Genomic DNA, 25,360 nt, shown 5'->3' on the forward strand with positions numbered 1-25,360 from the left:
CCTGTGCTCTGTAACAGCCATGCTCCTGTGCCATCCTAAAAATAAGAGGGAACATATTGTAGGTAGATCCTTCTCCTTTATATGTGCACAGGACTGAAAATGTCTGTCTTGATCTATGGTGCATCTTAAATCTTCTGGGAAAAAAACATAAAATGGGTCTTTCCATACATTAGTATAGTCTGTACCTTTCCCTTGGAAATCCCATCGCGCCAGGATAGCCTCTGGGTGTGGTATTTTCATTCATCTATTTCAATAGAACAATATCTAGAGAAATGTGCATTATCTGCACCATTTGGTATAATTTAATCAAAACCCTAAGGAAAGCGAAAGGTGAAGAAGTCCAAATATCTTGTAAAAGTAGTTTGAAATCCTAGTAGGTATCTGCTCCAGTATATTTTACAGTGCATCATTTGTCACTAACTGTCCAAGAAACTAGAGCCATATATGCTACACATTTATTATCCTGTCCCAAAGAGTATTAAAATACATTTGCCAGGCTGCTGCACAGGGTCAGTCTGGTCATGCTCCTGAAGATATCCTGATCACTGTCAAGTGCAGAATGACAATCGGCAGGCCTGGTCAAGCACAAGATGATGTGCACCTCTTCCCACAACAAATGATCCCAAACCTCAATGAGTGACAGTGAGGCCGGAGGAAATTGCTGCCTTTTAGCAGTACAGTTTGAATTAGCCTTGTTTTGGAGTTGAGAAGAAGGGGCAGTTTACAGGATAAGGGGTCCTCAGATGGGAACTGACTGAGAAGTGACTGCTTCATTCCATAGAGTACATCATTACACATGGAGTAATTAGCCAGTCATTGAGCCTAGGAGAGTGGGTGGCCAATAGTTTTAACCACTTGGATGCTAAGGCCTTTTCCATCCTTGTCATGTAATTTCCATTGAAATGAATGGGCGCTCCATGACGAGCTGACCTTGTCATTAGCATGGAAGTGAAGGCAAATCTTGTATTGACGATTGCAAGGACCAAAAGTATTTGATTAGGCAGCCTGTGGCATAATTTATGGATGATGGACATTGTCTTTCAAGGGTCTTGCATTCAATTATCTCTTTAACCAAGATCCAGTACATTTACCTGAGGGTAGGCGCAATTTGGTTGTTACTTCTTAGCCTAAATTTGAGTCGTGCGACGTGCCTTGACCCTTCGCAATTTTGCAAGTGTCTTCTCAGATATTAAGGACGTAGGACTTTAAATGTGACTTAAAATCTTCAAAACTGCAAATCTCAGGACTTGTGGGAACTTTTTTTTTTAAGTAGTTGCTGGGTTTAGGCATTCAGTTTGTTGGACCGGTCCAGCTTTTGGTTCTCCTGCCTGCCAATATATTAGCCACCCCACCTGTGTGTGTCATCTGTGCCATCTCATCCTCTTATTTTCTGCAGTGAGAGCTTTCTGTTGTATACTGGAGTATTTGCAGGTCGCTCACGCGCACCAGCATGTATCCCTTTGTGTTGATGCCCATTACTGTTAAAACCAAATACCTTAACATTGAACGTCACCGTTGCAACTGGAGTATCAGGGAGTCAACTGAAGACCCACTGTATAGCCATGGGGCAATCTGACATCAGTTTTGAAGAGATATAGGCCTAGCTTTTCAACCCAGTTTGACATGTTTAGGCTGTGGGGTTTTAGGTTTAAACCTATAATAACTGATAAAACCCCACTGAAAGAAAAATAGCCCTCACCGGTGAAAACATATAAACACTGAAAAAACACCTGCAAAACCACAAACTAAATGCCATTCAAAGAAAGGAAAAAGAAAGTGAAAGAGTAATTTTGGGCCAGATGTAGGTAATTCTATTTTACCGACTCATAAATACCGAATTTTACCGATTCGGTATTTATGAATCGGTAAAATAGAAGGAGGGAGATTTAGGTAAAATCGGTAATTGAATTACCGAATCTGTAAAAATCGGTATTTACCGAATCGGTAAATACCGATTCGGTATTGCCCATTGATTCCTATGGGCCTTTGAAGCCCATAGGAATCAATGGGCATTACCGAATCGGTATTTACCGATTCGGTAAATACCGATTCCAGCAAGGGTGCAGGGGGTGTCACTTAGACACCCTCTAGCACCCCAAATACAGGCATGGGTGCCATGTGGCACACAGACATGCCCTAAGGGCATGTCTGTCTGTCACATGGCATAGGTGTGCATGCACACATGTGCAAGCACACCTGGATTCGGTATTTTACCATCCAATTGGATTGGGTGGTAAAATACCGAATCTGAAAGGCCTTTGGGACTCAGAAGAGTCCCACCTACATCTCGAAGTTACCGAATCAGTAAAAATACCGATTCTGTATTTTACCGATTCTGTAAATTTACCGAATCGGTAAAATTAGCTCCCTACATCCCAAATACCCATTTACCGGTCGGTAACGGCCGAAATCGGTCGTTACCGGTCGGTAAATGGCCACCTACATCTGGCCCCAAGTTCCTACTGAAGGGGTCAATAAAATGTAACTTTGTTAAACAAGCTAGCAGTAAGAAATACTGGCTAACATTATTCTGCTTGAGTTTTGTTCTTTAGGGATGCCACTAAAATATTGTTTCTTCTTCCTTTTACTTTTTTCAGTTTTATGGCCTTTGGTCTAAAGATGCAGGGTTTAATTTCACGTTTTCGGTTTAGTTTAATTATTTTATAAACTGTAGAGAATCAGGATAGATCAAACTCACATTTGATATTTTGGCTGCATTTGATTATTTCACTGATAGGTAAAATGGCTAGTTTCATAAAAATCTTTCCTAATATGTGTCATCACATTTACCCACAGAGAATGGGTAAAAACAATTAATACATCAGACCATAGTGTCTAGTGGGTCAGTATTGATAGTAGGTGAATTGCCAACACCTCAGGCTTTAAACATTAAATGCAAGGTATAGTGACAAGTATGTATATTTCACCAAGCATCTGGGATAGTGGTGAAAACGTTACACCAGACTTTTGGAAAACATGGAACGCAGTGTCACTTGTTATGCTCTGCAAAAAAGGTTCTTTCCAAGTTCAACAAAGATTGGAGTGATATTGTTTGTATTTGTAGTGATTCAGCAACATATATATAAAATTTGTGTGATGACCTGTCAAAATTGATACCCGAGCTGAAGTGATTCCGTGTAGGAGATCCTTGCCACTTGTTAGATGATATGCTGAAAGCATCTTTACAATCTTCAGAGTTAATGAGGGATGCTATTGACTTTTTAGTTCATTCTGGTGCACTGTTTTCTTTTGCCCAGGAACTAAAACACAAATATTTATCCTTTCGTGCTTTATGTGGCATCAAAGAAAGAGTCATCCCAACTGTGTCCCTTAGCTGACGATTCTCAGCCCAAGGGGATTTGAAGGCTGAGAGGGCCTTTTCACAGAAGTTTACATGGGAAGGAAAGCGCACATGACCAAAGACTCACTGAAGAAGTATTTTATCTGTATGGTGTACTACAATAAGATTAATTAGCAAAAATCTCTTTGGACCTCATATACACTATACGTACACTGTCTATATAGCATGTTCTTTCAGTGCAGAAAGCAAGCAATGGCGTTCCATAAACACCGGAAAAACACTTTTTCTGTTGTTTTTAGTGGCGTGAAAATGTGTAACCACTGATAACAACAGTTTTTTAAGATATTGAAAACACTGAAAAAACCCCACCAGAATTTACCAAAAATAGAAACTGAAAACAGGACAGCCTAGACATGTTGTATTTCCATATAATAGAGCTTTAAAATATTTGCACTTATTTTATTAGGGCTATTATTTGTAGCCATCTCAGTGATATCCACATTAGAGAAGTAGCTTCTTCCAAAGTTGCTTCAAAACTGCCAGGAAATGAATGGTCATTTGACACGTCCTATGACGTCACTCCTCTGACATTACATCTTATGGAAATTAGAGGGGCCATGCATGTTTCTATCCTGCCGGGTGCCCCACAAATCCTAGGACCGGCCCTGGGCAACCATAGTCACCTCTCTGGGCCCAGCTCACACTCTTTATTCGCTACCTGAATCAGGCAGAGCTGGCCTGGCTGTATCGCCGAGCTGAGAGCAGAGTGGCCCAAGTAGCGCACAGAGGCGCTAAATCTCCCTAACACTGCATTTTAACTGCCTGTGCTGCGCGAGGAAGAACCACCGAGATAGAACTCCGCCTACTCCCCCCGTACAGAGAAATATATATTAAAATTAAACAGCTCCGACCATTACCCAGCTACTGCAATATATGCAGTTGAATTTTGTGCACGGTTGTAACTGAGCTGCTGGCGTGTACCCCCATCTTTGTGCCAGCAGAAATTGGAAATATCCGAACAACAGCACTTTTCATTGTTAAAATCAGTGTATGAGAAATCTGACAGGCAGCAGCAGGCAGTATTCACTGCTGTGACTTCACTCAGAAGAATGCGTATTGTCTCCAGTCTCAGTGGGAGCCAATAGACAGTTCTACTGTACCGGCCAATTGCATATTGAAAGCGTATTTTTAGGTTTCGCCCTGGCTATTGCAACTGCGTAGCAGTTGCTCCGCCCAGGGCGAAATCTTATGATCCTACATATGGGGCTTTGGTTCCGCCTCTGTCTTCCATTGGCTAGCTCCATAAATGGAGGCTAGCCATTGGAAGAGATTGGCTGTCAATCACGCTTTCCCCGTGAAAACGCGATTCGGGGGCGTTTCTCTGTCTTTTTTTAAGTCCCGCCCCTTTGTCCTGGGCCGCGCTGTGATTGGCTGCCGGCCCGGGACACCCCCGTGACCTCATTCCCCGGGCCGCGCTGTGATTGGCTGGCCGGCCCGGGACCTGACTTGTTAGGACTTGTGCCCTGAGAGTAAGAGATGTTGGTGCACTGAGCGAGCAGCCACTTTAGGAGCGGTGGGACGAGGTCGTGTAAAGTATTCGTCTAGGATCTAATAACCTCTCGTTGCAGCTGAAGAACAGTTATGTGTCACTCCTGAGTCTCATCAAGGTAAAGGCCACAATGACCGTGCATGCACAGAAGAGCGTGAGCCCCGCCATCGATCCGCCTCGCAGGCAGACTCCGAAGTGCTGGGTTGTGTTTTTCAAATGCTGCTCGCTACGACAGTCCCGTTAATGGCTCCCTTTTGAGTGCTGACGTCACTGCAGTATGCGCGGCTCCTTCAGACCACCCGGTGTTTTAATGAGCCCGAAGCGCTCGAGCCGCGGCAGTAATTGGCTAGAGGCATGTTGACGATGCCGCAGTGGCACTTACAGCATTTAAAGGATTACAGGGTTATTTTAGCATTTCCGCAATTGTGCATTTCATCAAAGTACAAAACATCCCCGCTTCAAAGTGCATCGGGTACAGGACGAGCCCCCGCCGCCTGCAAAGACCCCACGGAGGAAGGAATCGAGTCTGCGGGAGGAGCTGGATTCACTACCGAGGCTTCCAAGCGCTAGCGCTCGGAGGAGATGTATTTATTTATAGCTCAAAGAGGGAATCACCAGGGAATTGGATCAAAAATTACTAACTTCAACTCTGAGCAAAATAAGGAATGACCAGAGGCTATGACTGTATCGCAGCTTTATTCAGTAATATTTCATTTCTCTGGGGACGCTCTGGGTTCGAGCTGGAACCCTCTGGGAACGCAGAATTAACACCCAGCGTCCGCGCAGTGGTAACGAGGCTCCATGAAAGCGGAATGATGAAAAGCGCAAAGAGAGTGTAACAGCCAAATAGAGTGAGAATGGGAAAGCAGAGAGGAAAAAGAATGGAAAGAAGGAAATACAAAACAGGAGGGAAAGTAGGTTGGAGGGAACTAAAGAAAAACGGAAAAGAGAAAGGAAGGAAAGGAGCTTTTCTTTAAGTGAACATTCTCCGGGGAGCTTCCTAAAAATACGGGAATCGCTCGCCTCCCTCACTCAGTGGTAGATTTATAGATGAAAGTGGGGGCTAGAGGGTATTTTATTTTCTTGGTGCTCCCCTGCGGTCTGGGTACCTTAGCAAGGCTTTTAGATGCAAGTCTGCAAGTTGAGTGAGCGGTTCTGTAATATTGATTTATGCAATGTTAACTGACGTGGCAATGCGTACCTCATTGTTAGTATGAGACCCCTGTGTTCGTGTTTTTGTTTGTACTAAATGTGAGCTAAAATATTTTCACAAACTTGTGATCTGGATATTGTTTTGGCGGGAGGGGGGCATTGCCGCATTATTGTTAATCCCACCGCCTGCACGAAACGTTACTTCTGCTGACAACATCGGCAGCTGATGGCGCCCGTCTTCGGATGTGTGTCCAAAAAAAGGGAAAGTGTAAAAAGTAGGAGAAAGCTGCTCTCTTTAAGTCCAAGGGTGCCCTGGGAGGTGATAAACTCGGCTACAGACTGACGGTTTCAGTGAAAGCATCTGCTGGGATCACTTTGGAGACGACAGATGTTGCCTGGAAATGACACACGATCTCTTTAATTGCTTTCCCACGAATAGGGAAGAATGAAGTGCGACTCGATTTCGGATTGAGGAAGAAGTTGTATTACTGTATTTTTGGTCAACAGTTTCCCTGGTTTATTATAGTAGTATATTCCCTTTACCCTATCCCTCCGCTTTTTGGAACATTCCGAAGCTGGCAATGCATCTGCTATAGAATGTTTGTCGAGGATTCTCTGAACAGCTGGGATCTGGGCTCTGCCATCTTTTAACAGGACTGTGGTTGGCCAATGTTTGAGGACGTGTCTGACCCTAAACCAGCCTCCCTTCCCAGGGACTGGCCCCACTTCTTCCGCTGCACCCCTGAGGGCACGAGGAAAGACTAGAGCTGCGTGCCAGTTGTATGCTGTTTTTGTTGGACTTTGTGATGTTTATACAGCGCAAACGGTTTAAGTCTCTGCCGATGCCCCCCCCTCCCCATAGGGTGGTTGTCAGTGCCTGATCCTCCTCTTCCATCAGCAGCAGAAATGCAGCCAGCGCCCCTCCCTGAGGTCGGGTGACACCGCAGTCAGGGCTGCTCGGGTGGTTGCATGCCTTTGTTTTCCTCCCGGACTCATTTGCTCTCTACTGTACTTTCTACTGTTGCTCCTGCAGCGTTTGCTATGTAACAACAACATGGGGCTAGACTTCTACTCTGCCGCCGCGATTCCACGCACCAAGAAGACGCGCTGCGGAGCCTAAACCAGCTTTTATGGCGTAGACCCCCTCCTCCGGTGCGAACCTGGGCCAGAGCTACTAATGCCTTCACCCCTCTGATGCCAAGAGCGGCCTCCGGTGTTGTCTCGGAGATAACTGGGTCCCGGAAACAAACGGGACGGCCAGAGAGCAGAGCAGTCTCTTCCGAGCTCTCTGCAAGACAAGGCGGCAACATGTGTGTAGTATGTGCCCCTGCGCAGACTGCTTGACAGGAGACATAATCCTCTATGCCATGGAGTGTGGAGGCATGACGCCCGAATGACAGCCCCGCCTTCACCTCTGTCGAAACACTCCAGTCAGACACACACACGGGCTGACAGGCAGCCAAACACATTGGGGCTTATTTACAAGTCCCTTGCGCCACCCGTACGTCACCATTTCCCATGTTAAAAATGACGCAAAAGTGGCGCAAGAGGCTTGTAAATAAGCCCCACTATGTCTTAGAGTCACGCATACCAACAACACAGACTGGCCACCGCCAATGAGACACTCAGACTATCGTGCATACACACACAGGCAGACACACATCAAAAGAGTCACTGACAAGCAGACCGTAAACAAACACACACGAAGATGATACACAGATATGATTATTACTCGCACACAGACACAAACGAGCAGCCTCAGCCAGTGAAACCCACAAAGAATGGCACACACACACTCAAGCACACAGGGATATAACCACAGACACACTAACACACCTTAGACAGTTATGGAGATATGCGCATGCATACAGGAACGCAAACCAAGCATACTTACAGACACACACCAACACTCACAGGCACACATATACGCACTGTCAGTCAGTCACTTCACAGACACACATAAACACTGTCAGATACTAAGAGGAAACCACAGACACATGGTAGTCAAAGAGTAGCGCATACATGCGTGCACAACAGCAAGCAAACATACACACATCCAGCAGGATCTCCACAGTCACACTTAACCTCTCACCCCGCTCACACACCCACGTCCGCGCACACAATGTGGACCTCAAAGTGGTGGGAACAAAAATCATTGTTGGGCACAAAATATGAACTGCACCTCTTTTACAATGCCAATAGCTCTAACTTTTGCAAAGGTGAAACCGTTGCATTGTAAATACTTGTTAATAAGTGAAAGAGCATTATCTACTTCGAAAGCTACCTCTCGTCCAAAAACAAAAGGCAAGATGTGTATTGGCCTAAATGTGAGCAATAGAAATGTGTGTTCTGTTTCTCACCATCTGCCTTAAGAGCTACCAGCGTCATTATGTAGTCAAAGCATTGTGCAACTGCACTACCATTTAATCTTTGTCGGACGCCCCATCGAGAATGTTCTTCACGAATTTGCCTTTAATAAATTGTTGACAGCTGAGAGACCACGTTTCCAGTGCCAGTTATCCAGGTTTCAGTCCAGATGATACAGTTTTGGAGTTGGTTTTATTGGCTGCTGCCTCAATTTAAATTCCTCAGATTAGTGGTTTAATTAATTATATCAAATATGATGTATGTTGCATGTTCTGAAACTGAACGAATCTCTGCCTTTGAGGGAAAAAAATGGACATCCGTATTTTTCCTAGAAGTCGTGACTCCCAATTAATTATTTTATCCTTATGACTTTTTGAGTGAATTATTAAACCTCAGGCATTGGGTATAGTGCCAACTCGATTTTTTTATTTTCTTTGTAGCTGAAAAAAAATCCTAAAATAGTCAAATTAGGCAAAAACCTTAAGCTAAAAATCAGCGGCACAGAAGGCTCGATTCACAATATGTGTTTCTCTTTGAACTGGAGCAACTTTTGTTGCTCACATGCTGAATAGCATTGGGCAAAAAATATATGTGAAGGGGTGTAACGGACTTGCAATTGACGCAGGGAAGTGCCAGCGTCTACCCTCTGTGGCCTTTCCTTTCTAGAGTCAGCATGTCTGTGCTAACCAGGGGTTTATTACAATAAGTGCCCCGGGGGAGCAACGAGCGTTTGAGCCCGTTTTGCTGCCACAGGGCACTACGGTATTATAGAAGGGGGCGCAGACGCTTGTGCTTCCCCTTCTATTACTCTGATAGCGCTGGAGCACTTAAAGCGCCAGGGCTACCTTCAGAGGGCGTCCCCTAATTTGCATAGCGGTGTGCCCTATGCAAATGAGGGAACTTCCGCGCCATATTACAGAAGTCGGCGCAGAGTTAAAGGAGCCCTCAGGAGGCGCACTGATAGTGCACCATTGAAAAGGTGGCACACTGTCAGAGAGCCTCCTGAGAGCAGTCCTTGATTGCACCTGCCTGCACGGGGATCTCTATTACGCTGTAAAAGTTCAGGTGGGTGCCGCCTGCACTGTGAAAAACACGGAGCAGCTGCTCCATGTTTTCACATGTATGCGCTGTCCTGGTGGCAGCGCGAGTTTGCAGCTGCCCTGGGGGCAGTGCATACATCATTATAGAGCTCATTGTGATTGTTTGCGCCCGGTGCACCTTTTAAAAGGTGCGCCGGGTGCAAACAATCACAATGCATAATACGGCCCCTGGTATGCATTCGACAGGCCAACACGAATGCTCAAGCAGAGCATGATTTCATTTATTAGACCTTTGTTAGACCTTGAAGTATAATCAGATAAATGTACAAGCGAAATCCTACATAAAAATTTGTATCCTAACCCGAAAGCACATTACAATGCATTAATCTTATGAGTATAACCTCTCACAAAAGTACTGTTCATTTTAATACAAAACCTTTGAATTTACCTGGTGTGTGAATGACCTGACCCAATCTTCCGGTTCTATCAACATACCTTCCCTCCTTAACTTGCGGACACTCCTCCTGACTTCCACATCCACCTGCTCCCGCCTCTTGCTCCAACCTTCTCATTTTCCCAAAACCAATCATCATCTATTAACTCACCTTCATTTTTTTCTTTGTCCCGTACATCCATCTTATTGCATCTTGCTATGTTACTCATGTGCCATACTCGATTGTCACTGAGCCTAGCCACATTTTTCAAACATTCAATGGCTTTGAGTGGTTTAGAATAAACACTCAATCCTTTAGGCATCTTCTTGGCTTTCTTGACCTTCATCCACTCGCCTCCCTCCCACATTTCTCTTTCTTTGCTCCTTTCTTAGAATCATAATACTGCTTGTACACACTCTGCGCCTTCAAGATGTTGTCCTTTACGGTCTCAGTCAACCATTCCACCTTCCGAGCCCTACGAAACAGCTCTTTTCCCTGCATCAACACAAGAGGACCAAAACCCGTGAGCGAAGGAGTTAACCTATATACCCAGAACATTTTCTTGACTTAAACCTCCCATTTTTTTTTCCATTACACGTAGCCATGTGAATTTTTCCTTTGATCACGCAGTTAGAGGGCTCAACCGCTCCATTTCCTGCAGGGTGATAAACTGATGTCCCTAGATGTTTCACCCCTTTTCAACAGCTGTAGACTGAAACTATGGACCATTGTCACTCAACAGTTTCTTCGCTAAGCCCTCTCATGAATACTGCATCAAACAAATGTAAATAAATTTTCCGCATCCTCCTTTAATACCACATCAAGTTTCACCTACTTAATGAAATAATCTATTAAAACAGTTGGTCTCAAGGTCTTCAGACTCTTATCCGAACTCCCACATTGTAAACACTCTCTAACCATTCTCTTTATCAATTCCTGACCACCAGTTCACTGATTTCACTCTCCTCTTAGTTCTTACCACCCCATTATCCCCTTCATGACATAATTCAATAGTTCTTTTTTTTAAACTTTCTTGAGGAACCATGTTACTGCACCCTACAACAAAATCCGAATCCACTGGCTGCTCATTCCTGACTTCCTAGAACAGCCCTTTACTTCTCACGACACCTCTTTTTGTCCCCCATCCAAACTGAATGCACTGCTTCACCTTGTTCAACTTTTCATCAACACTATATGCCTTCCTCCAGCCCTCCTTCCCAATAGAATTCATGTCATCATCATTCACATATGCAACTTGGAAGTTATCCCATTCACTCCACGGAAGCTCTGTTATAGGTAGCGGTATAGGATTTAAACCGTCTGCTACTTTATTCTGCACCCCTGGTACATACTTTATTTGATAGTTGAAATCCTGCAATCTCATGGAAAACCTCTCAATTCTTGCAGATGCCTTAAAAAAACCCTCTGTGGCCAACAACTTTACTAATGGCTTATGGTCCGTTCTTACATTAAAGTATGTGCCCCAAACAACCAACCTAAAATGCTCCATACTCAAGCTAGTGCTTCCCTCTCAATCAGTTAATATACTTCTTCTGCAGCTCCGTGAAGCAAAGCCAATCGCCCATTCTTTGCAATGGTCATTCCTTTGTGTAAGCACCACACCGAATCCTTTCTTACTTGCAACCGCTGTTAACATCCTACACATTGTTGGATCAAAACCATGAATAAGTGTCGCGTGAACAATTAATTTTTTATACTGTCAAATTGCTTTTCACATTCCTCATTCCTTTCCTTTATTTCTGATTTTCAACAGTCGTCTTAAAGTCGTTTTTTCTGAAAAACGTTTTACAAACTTGGAGTAGTACTGTGCGAGCCCCAACAATTAGCCTAACTCATGCTTATTTGTTGGTGAAGGAGCTTCTTTTGTTGCTACCACCAACACCAAATACCATTTCCAATAATGGCTTGTCCCGAATATGTTACTTGCTCTTTTGCAAACTTACATCTTACATATTCTGCTGTCAACCCTTTGGAGTACAACTTTTCCATTAGTCATCTCAGCCGTTCATCATGCTCCTGTTGATTTTTTCCTATCACCAAAACATCATCTTTGAAATACAGAACCCCCTCTATAACTTTGATGATTTCCCCCATCACTCTGAAAAACTGACACATCTGATGCCAGTCCAAAAGGTATTCGAATAAACTGGAAACATCCATACGGAGTAAACAAATGCTGTGATCTTTCTGCTTTTCTCATGTAATGGCACCTGGTGGTATGCAGATGCGTGATCTACAGTTGAAAACCCCCTCATATTATTTTTTTGGGCAAAAGCTCATAACTTCTCAAGCACAGGGCATTTATCAATTTGCATTTGCTTGTTTACCCCTCTAAGGTCAATGCATTCGACAAATCTTGCCATTGGACTTTTGGAGAAAGACCATCAGAGACACTCACTCCGAGGACTCTATGCGTTCTATAATGCCAATAGCTCTCCAGAACTGCATTCTCTTTAAGAACGATCTGACGTTTGAACCCTTTTAATGTGCCAACTTTTCCAGAAAACACCTTTTGAAAATCTTTGCACGCACTTATACATACATTGTCACTGACCTCCAATAGCTATTGGGATCCAGAATTATGTCCAGACTCCTCTTGTCTCTCACCCCAAGACACTTGTACCATTTTCTGTAACATAAATCATACCCTTTGCAGAACACCCTTTAAATTTGAATTTCACTTCTCTAAATCCCACCATAGGTATGGCTTCTCCTGTGAAGCTCTCTGGACGTATATCGGAATCATTTACATTTTCCCAACATATTCTTCAAACTTACTTTTCCATATATCCTGTTAATGAGTGTGCAAGGCGATCCCGAATCTGCCACGAAGATTACCGGAATGTCTGCCACTTCCACTTCATACTTAGGTTTGTTTCTGGAACATGTGTCCACATCCAAGATTGCATTATTAACAATTAGGATACAGTCACCCCCCCCCCCCCCGCCCGCCCCAGATTGATCCTCATCAGACATTGACTCCTTCTTGGATCTGACCCACACTGGACCTTTCCCCTCCTATCTCTGCGTCTACTTGTGCTTGCATGATTATCTAAAATATCATAAATAGAGTACTTTTGATCTCCAGCCCTGGATTTCTTGCTATTAGCCAAATGCTCCCGTCTGCCATATTTGTAGCACGTCAGTGTACCTTGAGTCCATCCTTATTCACGCTCTTTGCATAAGAATCCACAACTTTGGATACCTTCCTCCCCTCGCCTTTCTTACTCAGAATATTTCTCAACTGTTTTTCCACTTTTCTTTCCACTCACTGCACAAACTTCTTTGCCCTCCTTATTATCCTCCAGAGCTGCTTTAGCACATCCATTAGATATTTATTATTCCTTCACCCCAGCCAGCATATGCTTCAAAGTTGCATACCCACTAGCCAATAGTCTCTCCTGAACTCATTTGTTGTTAGTATGCATGATGAATTGGTCCCTTAGCACTCCTCCTGTATCTGACCAAATCTGCAAGGAATCACTGGCTTCTTTATTGCTGATACATAATCATCTATTGTCTCCTTTTGCTCATGCTTACAATTAAAAAACTTGATTGCTATGCAAATAGTAGGCAAGTAATACTTTTCTAAATCATCCAGTGCATTATTACAGATGTGAATGTTACCTATGCCCACTAGTAATTATGTTGTGAAACAATGCGGTGTGCTTATTACCGCTGTAGAATAATCACTGATGTGCATTTTGCCGCCTTTCACTGTTTTTATATGGTGTGTGCATCATATATGTGAATGCTCAAAATAAATGCCAAATATCCCCTTCTAGTGGTACGTATCACCGCTGTCACAACTGGTCTCAACACGCCGACCAGTACACACTCCAACTGCTACTCTAACGTGTGTATCATTGTGATTGCACTGTGGCAATAGATGCGTCCTTCCTCCGTGCCAATACTTCCTGATCATTTCAAGATGGTCTCCGACGTCATTGTGAAAGAATCCTCTTCACCGCGTAGCCTGATCAGATGAATGGTCAGTACTTTCCAGTGCGCTCGTGCAGCTGCTTGCGCAACACTTGTGAGTTAACTGTTGCACTGATACTCCTGCTGTCTGTTACGCTTGACCGAAACCCAAAATGTCACCAGTAGTCACCATGCTCAGCACTGGTTCCGCAAATCCTACGTGCACCACGCCTTACTCCTGTGTCAAAGAGTTTTAAAGACCAGGTTGACATGGCAGTGTAAACTACACACACAGGCTTTGAGATGGCAGGCCTGAGACTTGTTTTAAAGGGCTACTTAAGTGGGTGGCACAATCACACCGTTTCCATACTTCCCCAGAGAAAGCAGCTTAAATTTTCTTCTGAATGCAATGGCTCTCACAGAGTTGAGATCTTCACCAGATGGTAAAGTTGATAGACTTTGCATGTAGTTTGCAAAAGCCTCATTATTCTCAACTCCAACCGTCAACTCCCAGAACCTTTACCTTCCCCACATTTCAACTACATCCCACTCACCTACCACATTCCACTGCCTGCAAGCAGTGACACCATAGACATCCAAAATGAAGCAGCACGGTTGAGTTTTTCCCTTCCTCGGCATTCCAGACCCTTAATAAAACAAGCATTGGCATAGCCAATAGGTCTCGCCTGTGGGACCTGCTGTATAACGAAATACTTATAAGGTCCCAAAGGCGAGACCTATTGGCTATGCCAATGCTTGTTATTTCTGTTTTCTATTGAGGTAAATAGCTGGAAAGCACTGCCGACCTCCAGTACATCAGAAGAAAGAATTGCTACTCGCTTGCAACTTGGCGGCATAGAACGCTCAGAACACCCCGGTGTGCACTCGTGGGTTCCTAGGCGAGACCAAAAAGATAGTCATTCAAAGCCCTGTCGGTGGTTTGCCCACAGCCTTTCTTTGCAGTCACTCACTACAGTTACGAATGGCTGGCGTAGCCGATTACTCGAACACACTGAAGTCTCTGTATTCGCCGTAGATACAATCACTGATTAGGCACATTCGCACCTTGTAGGCAGTCACCGACCCCAGACACAATCAACTGACAGATATAAAATGATTCACTACGGACACGCTTGGTCGGTCAGCACAGACAGCCACTCATCACAGTCACTTACTGCAGATACCTACTCACCTCACACAACACCGCCCCTGGCGGTCTTTCTTCCATGCAGTCTCTCATTCTATTTGTAGCTGTTGATCGCATGCAGCCTTATCAAGGCAGCAGGGAATCACTGGCATTCCTTCACCTCAGATCCAGCCACTGACGGCGGACTATCGCAGGGGATGTAGAAGCCAGTCTTTACCTGTAACCACAGACACTGTCACGTTACTCTCTGCCGGCAGAATCATTCACTGAAGATACTGGACTTCCTTGCAGACGAACTCACTTTCTGCAGAAACGCGCTCTGAAGCAGACCGTCTCTGCAGACATCCTCTCACTGGAGGGAGCAGAACACGTCAGATCAGTCACATTGCAGATAACCATACACATTCCAGGCTAAAGCTTTTTTGGCAGTTATTAAAAAACATATAGATGCACACAACATTGACAAAATCTACTCGGTAAACAAAACAACACATGTCCTATACTATTTTAAAATTACGACATACACCCACAAGACCTCGTTTCACAGAAACTATGAAGAAACATTAGTTAACCCAACATATGTGCAACCAGGCAGCCATTTACCAGGAACACAATTGGGTACCAAACTCAGTGACCCACTTAATCTCACAGTCTCCCTCCCGAGACAGTCACTCGCTGAAGACAGTCACTCATTCCCCCCAAGACAGCTATTCATCGCAAGCAGGCAATCGCAGCAGAGAGGGGTTCACTGTAGATCTGGTCACTCCGCAGACAGAATCACTCACCAGGCGCACTGTCGCTCACCACAGAGTGCAGCGAAGGTTGTCCGGTGGGGAACTCCCACCTGCACAAAAGAGGTCTCTGTCCACATTTTACTGTTTCACATGTAAACTTACTGCTCCCGAAGACGAAGGAGGGGACAGGAGGGACCAACGCGGGAAAGGGAGGGGTAGAGACAGAAAGCAGATAGCGAGTCAGGAATGAAGGGCAAAACATGGGAAGCGTGGAAAACGGGACGTAGGCAGGGAGAACTCTTACTTTTAAAAAGCATAGTTGAGCGTAGGGCTGTGAAAGTTGGAGACAGTAAGATAAAACGAGTAAGAAAGTCAATATGATCTTTTAATTACGGGATGATTGAGAATATAAGCAGTGGGACACCCTTCTCCTTCCGCCCCTCAGCGAGTCTGCAATGAGCTAAACCACGTAATTAGTCGAGCACCCTGCATAGCTCCCCAATTTACATCACAATTGCATGAGACCCCTCTTGCTGGCAGGTTACCCAGTCCACACCCATTGAAGTGCAGGCTGAAGAGTTTCCGGATCCAAGAATCAGGCCATCAGTGGGGGTTGGAGGAGAGGGTCCTGGCAGCAACTATTCTTAGCAGCTCATTCTTCACATCCCAAATCTGCAATCAGTGCGCCATCATGTGCCAAAGAACAGGAAGAAGAAATGTAGCAATCCAAAAAGATCTCGGATAATGGTAGAGATCTAGGGGAGAACCTGTGCTCGTGTAAAGTGCTTCAGGACCTTCAGAGTAGTGTTCACGCTATATAACAAGCGGGGCAGTGCAGCGACCACGAGCGTGCTAATAACGCTCTTGTGCACTACGGACAAATCCAGTACTTGTATAGCGCACGAATCACCCCGTAAGGGCTATCTCGGCGCTGGGGGCTGTTAGGAAGATTAAGCGAGCTATTGCCCAGAGTTGCATGGTGCTGGGCAGACCCCTGCCGCCGGAGCCGGGGATCGAACCGTGATCCCCAGCGTCCAGTGTCAGTCACCCGACGAGCACTGACCGCCATCTGTGTCCTATTAAGATAATTGGTTACAGATGGCACTACTGCGCGCCCCAGCGAACCCTAGGCCAAGGCAGAGAGAAGGCGGGCCATGCACCCGCCTTTGGCCAATAGCGTGCTGTCTTTCTTAGAAAGCAAAAGGCACACAATTGATGGACGGAATGCAGAACAAATCACAACATTCTCCCCCAGTCAAGAGATCTGGGTTTAATCCATCATTCTTTTGCCCACCATGCCACCCCAGTTTAGGCCTGGCCAAATGCAAATCAGTCTTGATCCTGTGCTTCATGGGAACAGTCCAGCCCAAACTGCCAAGCCAGGTCCTCCTGGACCGGAAACAAGCATCCTAGGACCGGTTTCAGGGTTTCACTCCTCTTCAGCCAGGATAGCTTGATTCCAGTGGCACAGTGAGCCCAGGACCCACGTCAGGGCATACCATTCGCACTTAGGGCGAGAAAGCAAAAGACACACACTTGATGGACGGAATGCAGACCAAATCAAAACATTCTCTCCCAGTGCTTGTTTCCAGTCCAGGGAAGACCTGGCCTGGCAGTTCGGGCTGGACCATTCCCATTGGGCGCAGGGTCAAGACTGATTTGCATATGGCTGGGTCCAAACTGGAATAGCATGGTGAGCAAAAAATCGGTGGATTTAGACCGAGATCTCTGTACTGGGGTGAATGTATGACATTGTTCTACATTCTATCCATCAAAAGTTCTTTTTGCAGTTGTCATCCCTAGTGGGCCCGGGTATGCTCAGACGTGGGTCCCGTGCTCTCCATGCCACTGGAGTCAAGCTATCCTGGCTGAAGAGGGGTGAAACCCCGAAACTGGTCCTAGGATGCTTGTTTCCAGTCCAGGGAAGACCTGACCTGGCAGTTTGGGCTGGACTGTTCCCATTGGGCGCAGGGTCAAGACTGATTTGCATATGGCTGGGTCCAAACTGGAATGGCATGGTGGGCAAAAAATCAATGGATTTAGGCCCAGATCTCTGTACTGGGGTGAATGTATGACATTGTTCTGCATTCTGTCCATCAATAGTTCTTTTTGCAATTGTCTTTCTTAGAACGACGCACATAAAAGGTGTGATTAAAAGAAAAAGCACACGCACGAGCATGTGTTTAAATTGAAAAAGTCCTTACTTAAAGTCTCGCCGACCAGCGCTGACTGCCATCTGTGTCCAATTAACATAATTGGTTACAGATGGCACAACTGCGTGCCCCCGCAGACCCTAGGCCAAGGCAGAGAGAAGGCGGGCCATGCACCCGCCTTTGGCCAATTGTGTGCTGTCTTTCTTTGTAAGACGCACGCAAAGGCCAATAGGTGTGATTAACAGAAAAAGCACACGCACGAGTGTGTGTTAAAGTTTAAAAGCCCTTACTTAAAGTCTCGCAGCGCATGCGCGCTGGCTCAGCCGAGACCTAAAAATTGCCTTGGCTTCCGATACAGGAATATTTTAAAGTATTCTGCATGGTGTTCAAAAGTCTCAACAATACTGGGTCCATCTTTCTGGTGGAGAGAATTAAGAAATATATATACCCGTCTGCAGCTTAAGATCTAGATCTAGCAAGGCAGATCCGATTGTTATAATGAAATTTCGTAAACAGAGGTCATGAGGTCGAAGCTTTTCAGTAGTGGCTCCTTCTATATGGAATGCTTTGCCAGAATAAAATTCGATTGGAATAGAACCTCAGTATCTTTTATCGAGTGCTGAAAACATGGCAATTTACACAGGCTTATGGATTAAAGTACTAGGCTCCCTATCACGTCAGCTATCTTAGATGCCAAGAAACCTTGGGTGAATGTGCGCTTTACAAGTATTTATAATAATATATAATAGTTTCGCTATATATTAGCATGTTACACATTTTACTGTGCTAAACATGCAGAGAATTGATATACGCCCATGGCAAAGTCCTCTTCCATATATTTACGTACATTGACTGTTTCATAAGTTTTTTTTTTTCAAGTAAACCATGACAGACAAATACATTGTTAAAAATGTTCATATGGATAATGGTTAAAAACACTGGCAAAACACAGAATGGGAAGGCTACAGCAAAATACATACACCATCGAAAATATTATCAAACCACTGCTGGGTCCTTTTAAATGAACTCTTGTGTTTTTGTTCAGGCTAATCTGGAGGTGGATAAGCTCTCACTGGTGTTGCTACTTAAGGATTCTGGCACTTCAGCAGAGTTAATGCCCATACAGGTCATTTTCCAGCATTCCTAGAAAATATCTGGTTCCTTCCAACAGTGCTGTTACTGCTACCAAATCTCCAACTATTTTCCTTCCGTTCCTTTTTCAGCTAACCAAAAAATGAAAAAGTGGTTATTGCTCCTTAGTCACCTCTTGCGAACTTCCATAGCCACAATGAGTAAAAGAGCTGTTTAGTCCTTATGCACCATTACAGCCCTTCAATAAGATTTGGTCCCATGTTAGTCATTCCTATTTGGGAAAAAATGTAGGTCCACAAGTCACAGAATATCAATGACACTGTTAAGTTTAAAGTGACTCTACCTTTAGAGCAACCTTTTGGGCTTATGCTCGGAAGCACTGTATCTTTAAGGTGGGAGTATCAGGTTTTATGTTTTGCTGGTGCCATCATTTGTGGGCCAAATGCATTGATAACGCTCTGCAAGGGGTCTATGTGATGGCAATGACCATTAGGAACGTTTCTTTTTGGCAGCATAACTTATTATATAGATTTCGGATCACTTAACCTGCTTATTATCTTGATCATCAGACTATGGGCTCATCACTTTAGGAAGGGTAACTGACCAAATGATACTGACCTTAGAGTCCCGTGCAAAGGTCATTCAGCTGACCCTTGAAGTGGTAATTGGGTTAAATAATGTCCCCTCATGCTTGACCAGTGCACATTTTAGAGTCATTGTGTTTCGGGATCACGGTTTGAATCAGTTGTAGCAAAGTTCAGCTATAATTGGTGATTTCCTATGCAAATGGCACCCAATTATGATTTTTATGTGTGATGTTTGTTTGGATTTATGTACAATGCCCTTTACAATTTGATTTTGTGGATTTTCTTTAGCCAGTATTTCTGATTTCCGAATTGAAGAAGTATTTGTGACATACAGTTATGTGAACCTTTTATTGTTGAGACAGCCCCCCCCCCCAATTCAATTTCAGGTTTTCTTTTCAAATGTTGAAAATTTAAAAGGACGTGGTAAAATGAAATGGAGAATTTAGATTAGCGAATTATTTATATATTTTTTATTTATTTGACAACAGGTTCATACAAAGTTCCACTGCAGACAGGGGCACGCTCCGGGTACAGACACTTCATGCTTGACTTTTTCCTATGGTGGCACCATCCTTGCTACCCGAGGAGGTAGGTGTTCAAGAGACACTTCATGCCATTCCATACTGAATGTTGTCACAAGGAAATGGGATTTGGGGGGGGGGTAGAAGATGTAGCACACAGATGATTAAGGTCTTGTTTAAGAACATACCTTTTCCCACCTGGCAGCAGGAACACACTGGTCATACGGTTTACTTGTAGACTGACATGTGGTCTTTCACTTTGCGGAAATAGGGCCGAAATCCATCGTGGAGCGGAGGGGTCCAATTTTAGTCTTCATTTCAGTTAATGGCTGCTACGCCAAAGTACATTATCACTGGTTTGGTGTATGTTTTATCCTGAAAGTCAAGAGAAACTCAGTCAGCATTCCACCCTTGCTCACTCACAACTGAGCTTTCACAGGAAGGATGCTGACTTCTACCACATCTGATCTCTGATTCTCTTCTGAGCCCTTTTTTGTGATTGGAAAAGGGCAAACCTAAAAACCTCCCCACTCCTGTGGACCTTTCCTGCTCCCAGCTGACTGCCCATGCACGTGGTTGCTTTACATTGATCCTCCAGAGCACCATAAATAACTGTTTCCCCTCAAATCACCATAGACTAAATCTGCCAATAGCCTCCACTGTCTCCTGAGTGGAGGCAATGGAACTGACAAATGCTCAACACCTGTCACAGATCAGGAAAGCAGCTGGGAAGTTTACTGAGGAAAAGAGCTTTGAGGAACCTTTAATCCTAAATTAGCTGGATCCAACTTCTACAGAGCTTAAATTGTTAGAGTATCTGATATGATATATTGTTTCCTCTTCTGTGTTCTCCATTATCTTTATTTTTCACTTGAATGTTCCAGCAACACAAATGTTTTGAGCATTAAAACAGAGATGCTAAATAAAAAGTTATTGACATATATTTGAATTTAAAATAAGATTAGCATTTATTAAGTGCGCTGAAACAATATTCTTTGATCAAAAGGTGGCTAGCGGTGCAGATCAAAGTGGAAATACTGCATAGCTCGGAGTAGTTCTACTATAAGAGCTTAAAGAGGCGTCTGAAGCCATTTGTTTGTGTTCTTGGTCCCTGCATCATTATCGGAGGGGAATCCTAAAACAGTACTTCTTTACTGGCAATTCATATGGCCTAAACCTTGTTCCTCATCCTCAGTACTTGTCACTTTAACATGCAACTGCACCACATTCCCCATTCTTTCCCATGTTTTTCTTGCAGGTCCTGCATCATCAAAGGTTATCAATACATCTCTTGGTGTCGGCTTCCCTTAAAGAGGCAGACGTTCTGAGCATGACAAATTCCTTTTTGTATTGCAAGTTTTAATTTATTCTCTTTTGGAGACATTGATATTGATGGCTCAATAGGGGACCTCTACCTCCAGTGGGCCAGTCAAATATAAAAGGTTCACTCGTCCTGAGGTGCAGGAGATACTTGCGTCTGTGCCCTCCTTCCAAATATCTCAATTTCAGCTAATCCGATCTCACCTGCCAAGACACAGCCGTGATCAAGGCGGCGCCCTAGACACCTGCCTCATCAAATGACGGCTGGTATGAAGAACCATCTCGAAGTAATGCGTGTAGGGCATCCAGGGGGGCCTTTGCTTTTCATTTTTGATCTGACCCAGTGCAGTACAGCTGCCTCTGATGCAGGCCTGGGGGTGGATAGCTGCTTCATGCTCCTGCTGCTGCCATGTGCTGCCTTTAATAACTGGTCAGGCAGCCATCAGCCACCCAGAAGAGGGAGCCAAGTTCAAAAGTATCCAACCGGCAGCCCAGAAAGCCCGAACAGCATTTGTAAAAATAGCAGTATTTCTGGAGGAATAATTTTGTCAAATGCTTTGTAATTCTGATATATTATTTGAGTTAGGTACATTGGTAGAATAGATATACCCTTCCAATTCAGACATTACCTAAAAATTGCTTTTTCTTCCTCTTGTGTCACACTGACATAACTGCTTTTCATTACTTATATACCGTAAACAGATTGAAATATAGAGAATGGATCAGTCCCTTTTCTCATACCAGTTTCTAGTGAATTCAAAGCATGTATGGGTTTATTAGGTGTAGGGTGATTCGTGAAATGTTTATTTTGATTTTGTATAAATGTTTCTGAAGCATTAGCACAAATCTTCACATTGTTTCAGATGTCCATGAAAGTTCTGCTCTCTATTGCCAACTGATAGTTATTGATGATTTTGTAATGTAAATGACCTGGAACAGTAAACTCGCGTTAGTGAGATAGTAGGTTTTCATTGGCACTGTACCAGTGAAAGCAGATGGGAATCCTGCTGCCCTTGGGCAGACACACCTTTCTGATGTCGGTGATCAAAAGAGGATTGCTTAGGGAGTTGGGGAGATGTTGTTGAAAGACAACACCTTGCTTCCTGTCATCAGAGGATGATGATTCGTCTTTGGACACTCAGACTCTTCGGGCTGAGGGAATTGGATTCGTGGAGAAATGCAGCTTTTTTCTATCTTATGACTGTGCTTGAGGTTTTTATTTATTTTATTTAATGCGATTTTCTATAGCGCGAACATTACCCGAAGGTGTCAGAGCGCTTTACATAAGAACCAGTTGCAATACATAAGGACTTACGATTACATGAGTTACAAAGAGATACAAACAGAATTGTTTTTGCAAATGTACAAGTTGTAAAGTCACCCAAGGAAGAGATACAAATGGATAAACTCTAAGAGTCACATAGGAGTGGTAGAGAGTACAAAGGTCTACTGCATATACTAGTTGTTAGAGTTATCTCTATATGCATATCTATACAAATAGTAGATTTTCTCAGGTCAGGACCCAAAAAACAAGGGGAGCAGAGTTCCATTATGTTGGGTCGGAGGGGGCACGCAGTCACAGCACCAAGGGAGGGCAGTAGAATGTATGCTGTTCTGCAAGATGGTGTACAAGGACAAGAGTGACAACAGGAGACGGTCCCTTAATGACGGGGGCACACGTGTTTCCAGTCCAAAAGTTACAAATAAGAGTGCTCCCCCCGGGCTTCTTCCCCGGGAGGCGGGTGGCTCCTTCACCCGCATTTGAATGCATTTTTTCCAGTGGGATGTATTTCTTTGTTAGGGTGGGGGCAGCAAGGGGAGGGTGGTTTCTCCTCTTGGGGGCCGGGCGGCACCTTTCCCCGTTCCGATTCCTTTCCTCTGGTGGATTCATTACTTTGCATTACTTGGCTTGCATTACTTGGCTCTTCGACAGACCCCCTCCTTGATGGAATGGAACCTGCCCCCCCCCCCTAGCGCCTTGAGACCCTTACGGGTGAGTAGTTGCGCTTTAACAAACTCCTGATTGATTGATTGAGTTTGCAGGGGTGGGGGCAGCAATGGGAGGGTGGTGCCTGGGGAGACGCTGCCCGGACCGCTGTAGCCTGGCATGGTGGAGGGGTACTGCGGTGGTCTTGTCTGGGGGGGTCACTCCGGCTGGCCCGGGGCACCTGGGACCTTCCGTTCTCCAGTATTAGAGTGTCTTTCATAGATTCACATGCTTGAATATTCCCCGTCGTCGGAGTGGGAGGCCCACGGTAAATAAAATAGCAATAACCTACTAATAATATGTATATGTAACACATAACAGATGAAATACATATGAGAAAACAGGCAGAAAATGCCTAGACATAATTCCTCATAGGAATACATGAACAGAGAAAAAACACTTGTAGCCTATCCTGTCATTATGTTGGTCCAAACTGTAGCCAATCAAGCGCCAGCAGCCCTCCAGAACCTTCTCCTCAGAGCTCAGCACCTCAGATTTTCTACCGCACGTCGTGTGAAGGGAGTTTCCCTGAGCTCTGCTCAGTTTTCTTCAATTTTCTTCATTTTTCTTCACTTTTTCCTTCATAATATCAGTTTTGTAATGTCTTCTTACATGAAGTATACCTTCAGACCCTGCGTCACTTGTGGGGCGCTGAGCCCTTTTCCTGTGAACCCTCATGAAGAGTATAAGGACCAGCACTCTGCCTGTCTCTGACATGGTAGGTGGAGAAGGGGTTGTTCTTGTGCTTAGACTATACCCCCTTCTGATGTGGGAGGATTTTTTTGTTTGTCCTGCATTAAGGTTTTAAGTGATGCTTCTCCTCTACTTCACCAGCTGAAGTAACATCACAATTAAGGGGTCTCTGGCCTTCTTTGAGTCTGTGCCTCCCACATTTACGCCCACGAGATTTACTCTGAGGCGTTTAGACTCACTCTGCGCACTTTTCTACGTGAACATGTGCCAGCTTGTCGACGATACGGTCGATGTACCCTCTGACGACAATCTCTGCCGTCACTGGTGCTCTGCTACGACAGTGCCTCCAGGCATTCGTCGACGACAGTGAGGACAGTGCCCTCTTGTCGACTGAAGTGGTACATATATAAGAGGGTCCCCGTAAGGATGGTGTATTGTCAAAAGCATACACAATTTACTAAGAGCAAATAAACGAAAAAATTCAAAAAATTCTAGAGTGGTAATAATGATTTATTACCAAACAATGCGTGATTGTCAATAATAATACATCAATTTGTTTTTTGCAAAAAGCCCCGAGGGGGAAGAGGGAAAGGAGAGAGTGCTCAAAAGGAGTGATAAGAAATTAGAAGATTAACACAGTATACACAGGTAACAAAAGTATTACAAGTTTCGTGACAGTATAAAGATAATTAAAAATATATCATGGCCAAATGATCAGGCCAAATTTACAACATTACAATAAATCATATTCGCAAGGCACTTCTGATTGCTAGATTTGATCGGGGATGTGCCGGAATACAAGCAGGGAAAAGTCGACGTTTCGACCCCTAACAACAGGCTGATTAAAGTCCTTTCACGGGGTCTTCATCAGGACGTCACACTGGGAAAGCAGGGGAGGGGGGCGGTTCTGTGAAAAAGAATATTTAACTTTAGTACATAGTAAGGACGGCGATTCATCCTAATAACTATAACAAGCAGTGGAATGATAGTTCAAGGTAAATTACCATGGGGTACGGCCAAGAAAGGGCTCTGTACATGGATAGGACGCCACGCTAGAGAGTCGTGGTCTGTCGCTTGTGGCGGAGAACTACGCTAAAGAGGAGATAAATAATCAGTTAGAAACCACATTTCAAAAAACGTGTCAGCAAGCTATTATGTCCCAAGGATATCTATAAGAGGATATTAAAAACCATCTCTTGGAAAGCAAGGCAGAACCCCGGGAGGGTGCTCCAGCCTTATTACCAAAATATCCCAATACAGGAGTAGTCACAATAAGGTAGAGTTGTACCTCTCTGGTCAGAAGAAACGTCACGGGTCAATGGGTGATTGAAGAAATTGCCG

The 25,360-nt window shown here is 44.4% G+C and overlaps 1 protein-coding gene across 1 annotated transcript in view; it reads left to right on the top strand.

Moving 5' to 3' along the window:
* The window catches only part of WDR70 (WD repeat domain 70), a 1,775,496-nt gene that overhangs the window by 1,114,235 nt on the left and 635,901 nt on the right, over positions 1-25,360 (top strand). The window contains exon 10 of the mRNA XM_078674977.1: positions 19,987-20,086. Coding sequence (XP_078531103.1) covers positions 19,987-20,086 — 100 coding nt within the window. The remainder of the gene's footprint in view (positions 1-19,986; positions 20,087-25,360) is intronic.

Source organism: Lissotriton helveticus, chromosome 2_1 (genome assembly GCF_964261635.1).
Source record: "Lissotriton helveticus chromosome 2_1, aLisHel1.1, whole genome shotgun sequence".
NCBI lineage: Eukaryota > Metazoa > Chordata > Amphibia > Caudata > Salamandridae > Lissotriton > Lissotriton helveticus.